Here is a 16,602-nt window from a genome sequence, read left to right as displayed (position 1 = left end):
CAAAAGTATGTCAGCCTTAAACATTTTTTTAAGTGAAGGAATTAAAAAATAACCTTTATACCTAAATGTATGCATGTGTTTTAAGTCTTACACAAAATCGATCTCATCTTTGAGTTGAGTCACGGGCTGAAAGACCAGAGCCCTGCGTCGCATTCCCAACAAACATGCAGAATCCTCTGTGTTAGCAAACACACGGCCTACACAATACACACAAACACATGAAATTACACAAACATTACAGACAATGGGGAAAATATATATTTTTAATTATTTAAAAAAAAATTACCTTCATCTGATCCAAATCACGGAAAGAAGAATACAAGAGCAAAAAAATTACAGTATGAATTACGCTGAGTCACAGAAATGTGTTTCTGTAGCTAAATGTGTTATACAAAAAGGTCTGAAACCCAGGAAACACATTCTAATAAAATATATAACTTAAATGCACTGTAAGTCTATTCAAATAAAAGCATCTGCCAAAATGTTAATGTAAAAAAAATGTCTATAGTTAGGAAATGAAAATTAAAATGAATTTTTTTGGAATCCACTTATGTGGAAAACGTGTTTATTTGCCAAGAAGATTCCCCCAAAAAAAGCAAGCAAAATGTTTATTCATGGAAGCATAACCCAGATAGCAAACAACCATTTAAATAGTTGATTTGTCAATGTTAACCCCATTAAAACAATATTGCATTTGCAACCTTTATTAATATTGAAAATATCGACATTTCAACAAACCACCATTATGGTGATCCGTGTTTGCTTTAGTTGGGCCCTTGACTCTTGTGTTTTAATGTTAAAGGTCCCGTTTTCCTGTATTTTTGAAGCAATGATTGTGTTTATGGTGCGCAATATAACACGTGTTCATGTTTTGTGTGTAAAAAAGTTTTTTCACACAATTTACTTTTCTCTATACCGCCGTTTTCACTGTCTGAAAATTGGGCTGATGTCTTCCTTGTTCTATAAAGTCCCTCCTTCAGAAATATGTAACTACTTATGATTGGGTAGCTGCTACAGTGTGTTGTAATCGACAGCAACTTAACCAGCTTAACCAAAGAATTAGCTGGTGAGTGCCGTATTCCTGTGGGCGGAGGTTAGTCAAAAACTCTAATATTGACGTCATTCAATTGTGTCGTTCACATTTCGCCTGTTTTGTGATGTAGGTAAAAAAATCCAATTACAATGATATGCCTCTTAATCTGCACTAACCAACCACTGCACAGCCATTTAGTGCAGAAAGAAAAAGAAAAAAATATTGAAAGCACAATTAAGTTTCAATTTCAACAAACCACCATTATGGTGATCAGTGTTTGCATTTCATCAGCTCATTTGCACTTTAAAGGACACACCAAAAAACGGCACATTTGCCTACAAAGTGGCAATTTTAACATGCTATAATAAATAATCTGTGGTGTATTCTGAATTAAAACTTTACATACACACTCTGGGGACACAAGGACTTATTTTACATCTTATAAAAAAATCTCATAATATGACCCCTTTAACATTAAAACGCATCTTTCTTTTGTTTGTTTCTACTTAAAACCCAAACAAACACTGCAAAAAGAAAGAAAGAAAGAAAGAAAGAAAGATTTAACTTAGTAAAAATCAAGGGCTTAAATAAAGCAAACACTGAGCACCATAATGGTGGTTTATTAAAATGTTAATATTTTTTCAATATAAATGGAGATACACACTTTAAAATTGCAGTTTTACAGGAACAATTTCTCTTTACCTTCATTGTAAAACTCATTGAGCTTCTTGGAGATCCACTGCATGGCTTTGGCTGCAATTTTGGTGCCAAAGTTCCTGTCAAATGGTGAAGGAGTGCCGCCCTACACAGTAAAATACAACAAAAATCTGTTTACAAGTACATTTGTGCTAGCGTGTGGTTGTCAGGCTTTGCTCTGTGAATCCCAAATGTCACCACAAAGACAGGAAACCTAAACAATCGATTTTGTGGACCAAAAGAAAATATTTTTAGCTGCCAAGTATAAATGACAAAAAGCTCAAAGTCCCCACCATTGCAATACACAAGACAGACATAATAAACATTGGATAAGACATATTTGGTATTTGTAGAGAATTGCATCTGCAGTACAAAGAGAAATAAAATGTATGCACCTTGACTGCACATCAAGTTTGCTTCAGGTAAAAGTGTTTGCCAAATGCATGAATGTTAATGAAGCGAACATTTGATTTGTGTATGCGTTGTATACCTGCTGCATGTGTCCCAGGACATTTTTCCTGCAGTCAAACACTCCTTTGCCCTCTTCGCTGTACAGCTGGTAAATAAAATCAGTGGTGTAGTTTTCACTGGAGTTTTCATTCCTGCAAAACACACACAAATGCATGAACACGCAGACATACAACAGCACATTTATGTATAAACTTCACTGCTTATACACATACATACAGGTTCAAAACACATACTGTACACACACAGACGTATAGCTCATACCTCAGCACTAAACCCCTCTGGATGCTGGTCTTCATCTTCTCAGTTAAATGCTCAACGTTAGACTGGAAAATAGAGCACTTATTATAACTCAAGAGTGACGTCAAAACGCTCTCTCTTTCTTTCTTTCTTTCTCTCTCTTTAAATAGTACACACTGCTAAATATACCTCTGTGTCTTTAGGACAGTTTATAAACAGAGGACAAGAGAAGGAGAGTGGACTGCAATTCTTGTGTCTAACAGAAGGGGGCAGATTTGACTTTTGACACCATGATTAAAATATAAAACACTGCATGCTACATTTCAATTACAAAACAGATTTTAAACCAAAGAATGCTTCTACTATTGCATGGTATCCAAGAGCAATTCAAGCTAACTTTACTGTACGTAACAAAGTTTTATTTAGTAGCTGAAACAAAACGCTTGGAGAAAGATGTTTGCATCATTGTTATAATTGCATTGATTGAGACATGGACCAAAAACAAAACTTCCTCACTTGTAGGTCTCGGATGTCAAATGGCTCTTCGTAGATGTAAGCTGCATCGGCTCCAGCCGCCAGCCCCCCGACTGTTGCTAGGTAACCACAGTAACCACCCATCGTCTCAATGATGAAGACACGACGCTTGGTGCCACTGGCCGACTGCTTTATGCGGTCACACGTCTAACACGCACACACACAACATAATATAAGATAGCTCATTTTGCACACTCACTCAGAGCGTATTGGTTATCATCAGACATGCGTCATCCTCATTCACACCGAGCCATAAACACTTCATTATACAACAGTGTACACAAAATATACAAGACATCACAGTGCAAGCACAAAGCACACAAACCCAGCTTAAGGTTGCAGCTGTCTTGTAGTGCATGGTTTTCAGCTGGTGCATAGCGTTTTAAAACACAGCTATAAACTTATGATGAATTACTCAGCAGAGACAGAACAGTTTACTGTAACACAGAGCATGCATTCGGTCACGTCTGATTTATGATTTTTTTATCAGCCATTTTTGCCATGCAGCTTGGGAAAGTAAACATAGATGGTAGAATCGCTTCATGTTCCTGTAGTAGACAAACACTGCAGGATATGTGATATGCGTAATGCATCTGATAATGTAACAAACAATATTGTGCAGACATCTTAGGTTACCATCAGCTTTCTTGTTTTAGCAAAGTTTTAATGATGATCCATATTTATTTTTAAGATACAAACAGAAAATAAAGAAAATATGCAGTATTTAGTGTTGACCTCTCTTTTCACTAAACATATGTTCACATTTTTTAAAGAGCCTAAAGTCTTTAGATTAGAATTAGACATTAGGATTTAATTTAATTTAGGTTGAAGAGATCCTGCAGCTTCCTTCTATTGAAGTGTAAGAGGAGATCACAGTAAATACTGCACAAAAATGTCTGTATTTTCTGATTGTATTCTAATATACTGTATATAATCATTGTACTACTGCTAAACCAACAAATCTAATGCTGGCCTAAAACTCCTGCACAGTACTGTATCTTAAAATCACGAGTTCTCGGGGAGAAATTGAAATTGTTTGGAATTAAATTCAGTCCAAATTTCAAAGTTTAATTCAATCGATTCCTACAATAATGAAAAACTGCAACAGAAAAAATCTGGTAATGGCCTGTATGATACAAAATACAATTTCTAGCTGTAATGTGTTATACTGTGTCTTGTAAACACTGGTTTCATCCTATTTTTGCCTCTTTAAAAAGTTTCACACCTAAATAAACAACATGTGAGTAACATTAGATAAAAGTGTTCACTAAATTAATGTCAATAAAAAATACTTTTATTTTTGTGTTCGTGAAAAAAATATTTTTGAAAATAGCAAAAAAGTTATTTTGCTTAAGAAGATTAATAAGAGGCCTTTAAGGAGTCAAACACGCTCTTAAAATAAAGTTGCTGCATAAGGTTTTTTACAGCAATGCCATAGAAGAACCAATTTGGTTCCCACATAACCATTCAGTCAAAGGTTCCCAAAAGAACCATCTTATCTTTGTATAATGTAAAGAACCTTTTGCAAAACAGAAAAGCAGTTAAAGGGGTCATATTATGAGATTTTTTTTTAAAGATGTAAAATGAGTCTTTGGTGTCCCCAGAGTACAAATGTGAAGTTTTAGCTTAAAATAGCCCACAGATAATTTATTATAACATATTAAAATTGCTACTTTGTAGGTGTGAGCAAAAATGTGCCGTTTTTGGGTGTGTCCTTTACAATGCAAATGAGCTGATAATGCAAACACTGATCGCCATAATGGTGGTTTGTTGAATTTAAACTGAATTGTGCTGTCCATTATTTTTTCTCTACCTTTCTTTCCGCTCTAAATGGCAGTGTCGTGGTTGGACAGTGCAGATTAAGGGGCGGTATTATTATAATTGGCTACCTACATCACAAAACAGATGAAATCTGAATAACCTAATTTTTTACATGCTTGCAGAGAACGGTTTATCAAAAAGTTACTGTTCTTTTTCATGATTTCTAGGTTGATAGATGCACCGGGGACCCAATTATAGCACTTAAACATGGATAAAGAATGACTTTCACACTATGACCCCTTTAAAGTGAAACATTTATTTATGAAACATACAGACAAAATGATTCTTCTTTGGCATTATTTAGCACCTTTATTTTTAAGAGTGCAGTCTCTGCTGATCTTCATGGTATCATCTGGGGATTTGGGTGTGGGTAGGGTGAGGTGTCTTACCTCCACGATTGCATTGAGTGATGTGTCAGCTCCGATGCTGAGATCAGTGCCGGCTACGTTATTACTGATGGTGGCGGGCAGCATGCACATGGGCACACAGAACTCCTCATAGCTGCTGCGGGCATCGACCAGCTGTAGCAAACTCTCAAAAGCCTGCAGCGGTGGACACGCATTAGGATGGCGGCCCAACCACAGAGACATTCAGGGACTACATACTTTGAATGTGAGGTGAGTTGTTTATAAAATGTAGCCATATGGCACCAGTGTTTGATGCATTAGTAAGGACGGTGACATTTGGATGATTTAGGGAAGATTTTTCTGTCGAGGAGGATAGTTAACCACCAGAGGGATCTTCATCTGTGACGTGGGCATGGCGTTCCACTATGGCTAAACGGTGACCGAGATAACAGATGAGACCAAAGAAAGTGTGACCATCTGAATGCACCAGCACAACCAGACCCTAAACAGGACACCGCAACATCCGCGTGTAGATTGAAACCAATGATATCAGGCAAGGTCCAAAACAGCATGCTGTTAGTTAAACTTACATTAAACGTGTTGAGTTCTGGGTTATTAACAACTTAACGTCCGTAAACCTGTGAATAGATACACGGTCCATAGACGTTTAATTGTAACTAACACAGAATATTCATTAAATATCCTTAAAAAGCATCCATTATCAAGAAATAAAGCTTGTAATTATTTTGTACATTCCAAATGAAATAGAAGTTGGTCAATAAAAGTGAATAAAATCATAAAATTATTTTTTTTTTTTAAATTGGTCCATTAGTGAAGAATGTTGTTTAATATGTCAAAAACTCATTGAGCTCAATTCAAAAGCACTTAAAAGTCATAAAAATAAAAGCAGAATTGATCTAAATTAATAAAAGCATTTTGACATATTAAAGTCCAAACCTAAGAGGAAAATTAGTGCAGGTGTTATAATCACCAATAAAATACACAAATTAAGCTAAATATGACAAAGTAGATATGTGGTAAGATGAACACTTTGTGTTGGACCAGACCTTTTACAGAGACAAACACATACAAACATATAAACAGACAGAGTCAGGTGCAAGACCACGGACCAGGTTGTGCTGTGTGACCACATGCTCTCCTCTCCAAACTAGTCAGACTACAGTGACCACCAACCTCACACTGTCATGTGTCAGTGTTATTTCTGTTTACCTTGTTACAATGCACTTACAAACCAGAACAATTACAACGGTCATAAAAAAATCAACATCTTCATGTAAAGCAGCTTTATTTAACTCTTTCCCCACCATTGATGAGATATCTCATCAATCAAGAGAAAATGCTTCCCCGCCAATGACGAGTATTTCCGTCTTTCCGCAATACCGCTATTATCCACTAGGTGACGCCCTTCCGCAACTTTTTAAACCCGGAAGTATTGCCCTATGGCAAGCAGCTGCATGTCCGTGTTTGTTTTAAAGATCGCTCTGAATGGGATCTCTATGAAAAGTCTGTCACAAAAATTTAATTAGCTCTGCTTTTTGCTCAAAATGTGGAGTTTTTGCAGAAACCTACCCATATTCAAAAGCTGATTACAAAAGAAATACTGAAGGTAGGATGAAACTGTTTTTTTTTTTTTGAAAGCAGAGGGTCTGTTCTTTCATTTGGTATATTGTATGTTTATATATTTGAAGAAGAACATTTTCTGGAAGGCATTAAACTTTTGTGAAAATCATAAAAAACGCTGGCGCTGGCTGGCAACTTTTTAAAAAAATGCTGGCGGTGAAAGAGTTAATATCATCTTGATGTCTTCAAAGAAGCAACCAATGCCAATTTGAAACACATCTTTCTTTTCCAATGCCCATTGTTTGTACATAAACATAAAAACACTGAGAAAGGAAAGATTTAACTTAAGTTAAAGTCAAGGGCTTAACTAAAGCAAACACTGATCACCATAATGACAGTTTATTGAAAGGCACAAGCCTGATTTTGATTCAGTGGGATTAACATTGACAAATCAACCTGTTTTAACCTTGTTCCAATGGTTGCTTGCTATCTGGGCTACCTCATCTCAACAAATCCAGCTTTATAGAGTACACTTTTTGTTAGCTCACTGACAAAATTTTAAATACTTTCTCCTTCACTCCTGTCACTTTGCATAAAAGCGTCTGCTAAATGAGGAAAAATGTAAATCGTACCACTAAACTGATCTACTTATTCAGGTTGACTGTTTCACTGAGTTATATACTATCTACTTATATACTTTGTGAAGTTGTTAAATTTGAATGCCAACTCATGATCTTGAACAATTTCTCTCAAGGACAATAAAGTATACTAGTACTACTAACTTGTGTTTGCATCCTGGCAGGGAGGTTGGCCATCACATGGTCTGACTTCTTAGCATACCTTAAATAACACAAAAGTGCTTGTGACAAACAACAGTACATGCCCACCACCACACAAACACACACACACTTTGACACAAGTGTGTGACGTCTTACGCTTGTGATGGCGTTGAGGGCAGTGTCTGCCCCAATGCTCAGGTCTGATCCGGGAATATTGTTGGACACGGTGGACGGAACCATCACCATCGGAACGCAAAGCTCCGCGTGTTTGGACCGAGCTGCTTGCAGCTCCATCAGCCCCAGATACGCCTGTGGTCAGAGCAAGGGCTTATGGGTCACTGGCCAGAATTATGGGTAATAACAGGGGAGGGGGGCAGAGAGCCATGCCCACTTTGATGAACATTCAATGATATAAGATGGGAATGAAAGCACATTCTTCTGGATTCACATCTGTTACTGTAAGAATGTGAGATGACAGAAATGTGATGTTGCTGTGGGTTAAGTAAGTAAGTAAGTATACAGACAGAGAGGTTTCCTGGAGTGTGTCACGTACTCTGCCTTACATAACACTCAAGATATGAACTTGACCTACCAACATCACAGATTTTAGTAGGGTGACAGAGGTGATTCACTGTCAAACACAGAATGTTGTCTTCTTTTTAGTACGATGTTACAAAGTAACGGTGTATTGTAAAACTTAATGTGAGGAGCTCAGATGCAAAAAATGTAATAATGATATAGAAATCCGCTTAGTCCTGGCTTCAGGCCATTCAGAAATACCGGTTTGTTGGCAGTGCACGGAAAATTAATTAGATGAATGACGGCGTGCATACTCACTGTGGATCACATTTAAACTTGTGTCCCTTGTGAGTCCTTGGACCTGAACACAATGTAAATGTGGCAGTCACATGGACCACAGCGCCACTTAACGTGTGCTTAAGTTTCTTTATTTGTACATAATGATTCATCATTCAAAAATTCATCATTTGCAATGTTTCTAGATGTACCTTTAGTGATTATGCTATTGTTTACTGTCTTGTTTAGAGACGTGAATTTTTTAAGAAAAAAAACTTAGAGGGCTTTGCTACGAAAGTCAAATTACTGGTAGTTAAAAAGCAATTAAATGACTAAAGTGACATTTGTGAAAAAAAGTCATTTCAGTTACTGACTAGTATCCTAAAGTGAAATTACTGAGTTTAAACATAAGAGCATGATTAAAAATGCTTAATTACAAGAAAACATGTCAGACGGGTTTTGCATCTGAACTCTTCACATGTCGTAGTGATAAAATATCTTGAAAAAAGGGCCGTCGTTTCCAGGGGGTTAAAACTAGTTACAACATCCCCAATATTTATACAATGAATATGAAAAACATATGGACCACAAAACCAGTCGAAACGGTCAAATTGAGATTTATACATCATCCGAAAGCTTAATAAATAAGGTTTCCATTCACAGGACAATATTTGGCCGAGATATGATGATTTGAAAATCTGGAATCTGAGGGTGCAAAAAAATAAAATATTGAGAATATCGCATTTAAAGTTCAAAGTCCAAATGAAGTCCTTAGCAACACGTATTAATAATGATAAATAAAGGTTTGTTTTAGCGCTCTCTACTGGTTTACCGCTGTAATGATGTTGAGGACTAAAGCACGATTTTGTGCGTAAGCTCTATGCAGTAGCTACAGCGTAGGTTATCCATAGCCTGTGCGTAGCCTGACGTGCAAACTGCGTCATGGGTATTTTCGTTTGTGACGGTGAAAACAAAGATGAGCCAAGTTGAGAAGTGTTTTAATTCAAAATGCAACAAAAGTCGCAGTTTATTTACTTCCATCATTGCTGGTATTCTTAAATCATACAAAACAAGTTGCTGTTTCTTCTTCGTTTGTGGGTTAACTTGCCAAGCTTCTTCTTATTTGACGGTCGTGCTGCTACTGTGGTTACATGCGTGGATACTGCCTACCAGCGGTCTGCGCGTGTATGCACGTCGACGTGGACGACGACGCAAAAGTATAAATGAAAACCGAAGCAGAACCTACGTCGTCATGGCTATGCCGTAAGACCTACGCACAACTATAACGAGCCCTTTAATGGAAAAGTTGTAAGGTTTTACAAAAACAAACCTGAATGGGAAATCCCAGAGTAGTTTGCAGACGAGTTTCTGTCCAATTTTGTTTTTTGATTTTGCTGCATCTACTTACAAAAATACAGTTTTGATATATTTACGAAATGTATAAAATATTTGTACTTAATTATAAATTTTTCTTTTAGGCCAAAAGCATTTGAATATTATTACCCACACAATGTATGTTTGGCCTTTTCTACAAATATACCTGTGCAACTTTTTTTGGTTTTGTGGTCCCATACTAGTCACATATTGTCACCCCAATGTTCAAACCAAATCTACGCCCTTACTTGAAAATATATATATATCAGTATATAGCAGTTTATATGTACAGAAATTTAGATGTAAAAACCTCCTAAAACTTAACACAGACACTCTAGTTGTTACAGTACTCACTATCTTTATAACATGCATTATTTATTGTTAGAACAGTAGGACATCTTTAAACAATAAGGTCTGTGTTTCACTTACAATAAATATTTTTAAAATAATAAACAGTATGGGGCAGTTTCCCGGAAAGGGTTTAGGTTAAACCAGGACTAGGCCTTATTTATATTAGGTCACTTAAGAAGTTTTTACAAACATACGGTAACACTTTACAATAACTAATGTTAACTAATGAATCTTAATGTATTAACTTACATGAACAACCCATTGGCAATACATTTGTTACAGTTTTTATTCATCTTTGTTAATGTTAGTTAATAGAAATAAAAATTTTAATTGTTTGTTCATGTTGGTTCACAGTGCAAACGTTAACAAGATTTTTAATATAGTAATAAAGTATTAGTAATTGTTTAAATTAACATTAACAAAGATTAATAAATGCTCTATATGTGCAGTACATTATTAGTTCATGTTAACTAATGTAGTTAACTAATGTTAAAGGTCACGTTCTACTTGATCCCATTTTTAAAACCCTAGTTAGTGTGTAATGTTGCTATAATAGCATAACTAATACCTGTAAAATGATAAAGCTCAAAGTTCACTGCCAGGCGATCTGGACTACAGTCCTCTATTTCCTGCTTTAATGATGTCAGTAAAACTAAACTCCGCCCACAGGAATACGTCAGTCACCAGCTTTGGCTCAAACTTCTCTGTTAAACTAAGATGCTATCAAATCACAACAAAATTAAACAAACTACACAATCAGAACCCGTTACGTATTTCTGAAGGAGGGACTTCACAGAACAAGACAGACATCAGCCGTTTTGAGGACAATGAAAACAGCGCTATACAGATGAATAAATTGTGCATCCTGAGGCAAAACCTTGTCACTGATATATGTTCAAATAAGTCAGAACAAGGTGTTTTTAAATTAAGGCCGCACACACGTGTATTTTAGTCTGGGACTAGGATAAGCCCTCTCTGGGAAACCGCCCCTATAAAACACGTTTAATAGACTTTCCAATAAATGTATATATATCTTACATGCAAAAAAACCCTACTTTTTTACAAACATGTAATTGCAAATCAAATACACAGACATACCTCGAATCCTCCAATAACCAGTAAAGCATTGATGTTGTGAATCCTCATCTGTTCTGCAATCTTATCAATGTGTTTTGCTGGAAGCGTTCTGAACACAAGGATTAATAAAATTATTATCGTGACAACAACAATAGCAAAGTTTGTCATATTAAAATAATAGTTCACTCCAGAATGAAACATTTTGTGCATATAACTAATGCCTGTAGGGATCATCGAGCTCTTTGTGTCATTACTGCAATATCATTGTTAATGTGATGTTTTGCAGTAAAACCGCACCTCCCACACCTCCTACCATGTGCCATAACCTGTCAATTCACCCCATTGTTAGCACCACACGCAGTTGTTGTGAGGCACTCGTGATCGCACGTCAGAAACTGAATGGTTGTCTTTTCGGAAATTATTCTTATCACCTCATGAAATTAAAATAATCCATGTGACTACAGTGGTACAATTTTCATGATGTCTTTACTGTCTTTCTGAGCCTTAAACGTGGTACAGTTCGGTTGCCATCAATTGAGGGTCGGAAAGCTCTCAGTTTTCATCCAAAAATCTTCATCTATGTTTCGAAGATGAACAAAGGTCTTTTGGGTGTACGACATGAGGGTCAGTAATTTCATTTTGTAGTGAACTACAGGCTTTTGATTTTTTTAATCTCACCTTTTTGTTCCCAGCAGTGATCCGCCCTGACCTGTCCAGCCTCCAACATCCCCCCAATGTATTTCTTTTATCTAGCAGAGGACAAAAATAATAAAACATGGACAGTACTTTACACTACTACAATAAGGGTTGCTAAAAGGACTGTTGCATAAAAGGTTTCTTTGTATTGGAAGTAGGTCCTACAACAGGGGTCTCCAACCCTGCTCCTCGTGACTTATCGTCCTGCAGACTTCAGTTTTAATCCAGCTTCAACACACTTGTCTGTAATTATCAAACAACCCTGAAAACCTTAGGTGTGTTCGAGTTCATACGGCAGGCGAGTATTTGTCGGACGTTGGGCGGAGAGCAGCTTATCAAGGCTTCGTCCATTTGTGCTTTTCAGTAGAACGAAAGGTCATGCAGTACCATACCGGTTTTGTACTGATCACAAAACTCCACGTGATACGAATTCGCAGGTCAGAGTTCACCACATTAAATAACCTGCGACATCGTCCCACGATCTTGCGTTTTGGGTCTGACGCATTCACATGCGTATGAATTGAAAGTCTAGCATTACCACAACTTTAGTGAATATGTCAAAAAACAACCCTTTTAATAAAAATTGCAACCAGAAATCCTTCATGTTGAATATTTTAGTTGCTGTCTATACTGTTTGCCCAAAAATATCAGGAAGCATGAGACTAGATTATTAAAATACCAATATAGTTTCGTCTTTAACTTATTTTCATTTTTTTACATGGCACAATATACCACATTAAGCTTACATTAAGGAGTTTTACCTGTTATAAAAAACATACCTTTATAATGTTTATTAGTAGAACTGAAGGGGTTAGATTAAAAATTAAAACGCACATGATCGTTGTCATTTGGCTGTTCTGGAATTGCTCTCGCGGTACTTTAAAGGGACACTTCACCCATTTGCATAAAGCTTTGTATAGTTAGAACCCCAGTCATGTTTTTTAAAGGGGACAGAGAATGAAAAACCCTTTTTAGCTTGTCTTTGTTGAATAATGGTAGTCTACCCGCATTCACAAACATACAAAAAGGGCTAAACATGCTAAACATCTCAGTCTCATAGAAATTCCTCTTTTAGAAATGTCAGCCAGAAAACAGCCCAATCTGAAAAACTGATGCTTATGACATCACAGGCATCTAACTGCCCCTCCACTTTAAAACAATTGGCTACATTTTTGAGTGGCAGCAAAGTCAGCCAATCAGTAATGAGATTGCAAGTTAAGCCAGTAGAGGGAGCCAAATAGGTGCAAAACCACTTGTTTAAAATCCCCCACCCTAATAGAGCTATCTGAGAGAGGTTTTTAGGAAGCTTCTAAGGCATTACAGACCCAAACAACATTTTTTTTGTCTATATGTCACATCACAGAACAAGGATAAATACTCCATTCAATCATTCTATGTATCATTGTGCATCATTTTCTCAGTTGCCACTGAGACAGGAGAAATACAGATTTCAGTGTTGTACTTCATTCTTTCAATGATGTAAAAATCATAATTTTGCATCATTGAAAGCAGGAAGTCCTATATCTTTGTTGAGGGAGTGAGACTACAAACTTTTCTCAGTCAAATAGGCACCAAATTCTAAACGTACGTTACATTTCGACTACAAATATGACACACTTTCAATAAAGATTAATGTTTCTACGGGTGAAATGCTACTTTAATGCCATACGTCAGAGTCACATGCCTGCAGCACCAGCTCAAGTCGGACAAAATTTCTAATGCTGGGTACACACCAGAAGATTTTTTACATCTTATAAGTTTTTAAAAATGTGATGGACCACAAACTTGAGGATAAAAAATCCTAGATTTATCCGTTTTGCTCCTATAGTGTGTGATGTGCCATTATGTGTTAAAGACAGCACACCACACACAAACAGATTTTTAATCAGAGTCTCGACTGTGAACACAGGAAATCCCACAAAATCTCGCAAGACTTCAAAACAAGCATGGCGGACGATATGCAAGAAGACATTTCAATGATAGTGCTTGGAATAATAAAGACACGTTGTATAAACATTCGTGCTGTTGCCACAAATCAACAAGCTGATCCTCCATCTCTGCTGTCGACATCAACTTCACTTTGGCCGTTTCTCAATCCAAAGGCTACAGCCTGCTGAGGTCGCATATGCAGGCTGCAAGCGTCATGAAACCTGGTTTATTCAAGTTAACTGAGCATTACATTCACAAGTCATAAGTTTATTAAAACAATATACGATGAACAACGAATAATAGCCAATTTTATATATTCTGAAATAAGACAGTCTTGATGACGTATATACAGCCTGAAAATGCGACCTACGGATTGAGAAGCGGCCTTTGTGCTGCACCATGACTGCTTGTCTTCCCTCATCTCGCTTTCTGATTGGATATGGTTTCGTTTCACGTGATAATCTCAATAGCGTGCTCGCGTTTGTCCTCGTGATTCCCCACACACATCAGGATTTCTGATCGTAAATATTCAACATGTTGAATATTTACGATTCGCGATTGGCACGGCTCCGACGTTCTTCCGAGCAGGTTCGGACACTCTTAACACACCTCACATGAAGGGACAATCTGATAAGATAATCTGTGAAACCTTCGCGATACTCGGGACATAGCTAGGATTGTCGGAAGGGGGGAAATCGGCCCAAAATCAGCCCGATTATCTTTTGGTGTGTACCCGGCTTAAGCGGCATGCACTGCTTCAAGTCAGCCGTTGATCGGTCTGCGCAGTGCCACATGAAGTCGAACACACCTCTTGATTAGCTGCTTCAGCTGCGTTTGATTTGGGTTGGAGCTAAAATCTGCAGAACGATAGCTCACCAGGAACAGGGGTCTACAAACTATACCAATGATTCATTTAGGAACCTTTAATCAAAGAGAGCTATAGGGAACAAAAACGGTTCATCAGAACTCATTTAGGGCGCACTTATACTAGCGCAATTGTATGCCCTCCCTACTCCCCCAGATGTACGCACTCACGCTGTACTTTTATCGTTTCGAGCCCACCCGAGCTTTCGTCATTAGGATGCGATTGATTTGAACAAGGAAGCAGGAAGTAAAGCGTAATTTTAATTCTGTAATTTTTTATTCGGAGTCGTTTGGTGCATGATTACACAGCCCTCTCACATGCCATCAAATTGCTTAGTTGCATTCACGTAAACCTGCTGTGTGCATCACAAGGTTTTTAAGAAGGCAGATGAAGGCGAGTGGTCGTGCAATTGACGTCTTTCCTTTTGAAACAAGCTCTGGTGCGATTAGCGATCACACTGCGCCTTCCGCGCCTGAACCCAAGTGAACCGCGCTCCAGCCCACCTCTACAAGCCAGCCAGGGCACGATTAACTAAACGTGGTTTGGTTTGAATAGTGCGAGTACACCCTTAGTAATCTTGCTTGAAATTTTTCTTTTCCAGTGTTGGGGAAAGTTACTTTTAAAAGTAATGCATTACAATATTAAGTTACTCCCCAAAAAAGTAACTTATTTCGTTACTTAGTTACTTCTCATGGAAAGTAATGCTTAAGTTACTTTTTTTTTTTTTTTAATGCTTAAGTTACTTTTAAGTTATTTTTAAGTTACTTTTTCTTACTTTGCCAAGGCTTGATTTCTCTCAGGCTTTGCAGGTGTTTTTATGACAGAGAAGTTCTGCATTCAGAAAATGCATTTCCATCGCAAAAATGAAATAGCTCTGGCCTGCCATCTCCGTTTCTGACTCAAACTGTTTCCGATTAGCCGCGACACATAGATTGTGTACTACTACGTTAATATGTTCAGTTTAATTCAGTGCATAATTTTTTTAATCAAATGCATTAAACTGAAAAGTAACTTGCATTACTTTTTTTAAAAAGTAACTCAAATATTAATGTGTACATTTATAAAGTAATGCATTACTTTACTCATTACTTCAGAAAAGTAATCTTATTACGTAATGCAAGTTACTTGTAATGCGTTACCCCCAACACTTCTTTACATAAACACTTGTGCTTAACAGAAATCTGAATATGATCACTTCTACTGTCATACGGTCAAACAAAAGTTAGCTTGTTGTTTTTCTAACTGATCATATATATCTACTTATCTACTTACAGTACATTAGCTACAGAATCAGAGCACACTCATGATGTTGAGCGACAAATATTTGACCAAAAAAGGCAAAACCCACATGAGTGCAGGATCTGTAATGCTACACTGGGTTAAATATGGCATTGAAAAAAATGCAGCAGGGGATTGTGGGAAGGAAAAATGGACTCACAGTAAGCATGATTGATTTGCATACACAAATACACACACATATATTATTTTTTTCAAATGACTAAAATGTTCTCTTGCTCCTTGCGGTGTCTCAAAACTCAAAATTTGCATGTAGGAAGCTAAACTTTTCTAATGAGTCTTATTCCATCTGCTTAAGACACACAAACAACGAATAGGCATACAGAATGTTCATAACACATTTTAAATGTGCACAGGGTTACATGTACAAATTCAGTCAGTGGTGTTATGTTATCTGTCCCTTGTAGAAGCCCTCAAATCCATCATTAACAGCAAACATAGTGTGACCCTCTGTGATGCCCACCCTAACAGCCGAACGGACCGCTGCGTTCATCCCTGCTGCTGGAGCACCGACATTCAACACGGCTACATTAAATGAAGTCTATAGAGAAGATCAAACACAACAAACAGAATTTCATTAACACTCAGGCCTGTTTAACAAATCCATTAAGCTGAGCTCACAGTAAAAAGCTCCCTTTTGTTGAATAGACTGCTTAATATACACAGGGATATTTATAGTTTATAGACTAAAATGATGCACAATACAACCAATAAATAATT

The 16,602-nt window shown here is 37.1% G+C and overlaps 2 protein-coding genes across 4 annotated transcripts in view; one reads left to right on the top strand and one right to left on the bottom strand.

Annotated features, from left to right (window-relative positions):
- LOC141349067 (tripartite motif-containing protein 16-like protein) overlaps positions 1 to 16,602 on the top strand; it is a 267,698-nt gene that overhangs the window by 28,162 nt on the left and 222,934 nt on the right. The window lies entirely within an intron of this gene.
- Positions 1 to 16,602, bottom strand: part of LOC141351084 (ATP-dependent 6-phosphofructokinase, platelet type-like) — a 36,086-nt gene that overhangs the window by 2,013 nt on the left and 17,471 nt on the right. Inside the window, exons 13-22 of one of the 3 annotated variants that reach the window (XM_073857410.1) lie at positions 16,279 to 16,423; positions 11,775 to 11,847; positions 11,118 to 11,205; positions 7,656 to 7,808; positions 5,182 to 5,334; positions 2,954 to 3,118; positions 2,462 to 2,523; positions 2,220 to 2,331; positions 1,736 to 1,835; positions 92 to 197 (exon numbers count right to left, since the gene is read on the bottom strand). In XM_073857410.1, coding sequence (XP_073713511.1) covers positions 92 to 197; positions 1,736 to 1,835; positions 2,220 to 2,331; positions 2,462 to 2,523; positions 2,954 to 3,118; positions 5,182 to 5,334; positions 7,656 to 7,808; positions 11,118 to 11,205; positions 11,775 to 11,847; positions 16,279 to 16,423 — 1,157 coding nt within the window. The remainder of the gene's footprint in view (positions 1 to 91; positions 198 to 1,735; positions 1,836 to 2,219; positions 2,332 to 2,461; positions 2,524 to 2,953; positions 3,119 to 5,181; positions 5,335 to 7,655; positions 7,809 to 11,117; positions 11,206 to 11,774; positions 11,848 to 16,278; positions 16,424 to 16,602) is intronic. The other 2 variants (XM_073857415.1, XM_073857413.1) reach the window with 2 other exon arrangements.

This window comes from Misgurnus anguillicaudatus, chromosome 2, assembly GCF_027580225.2.
Source record: "Misgurnus anguillicaudatus chromosome 2, ASM2758022v2, whole genome shotgun sequence".
NCBI classification, from domain to species: Eukaryota; Metazoa; Chordata; class Actinopteri; order Cypriniformes; family Cobitidae; genus Misgurnus; species Misgurnus anguillicaudatus.
Note: the sequence above shows the minus strand (reverse complement) of the source record. Positions and strands in the feature narration are given on the sequence as shown.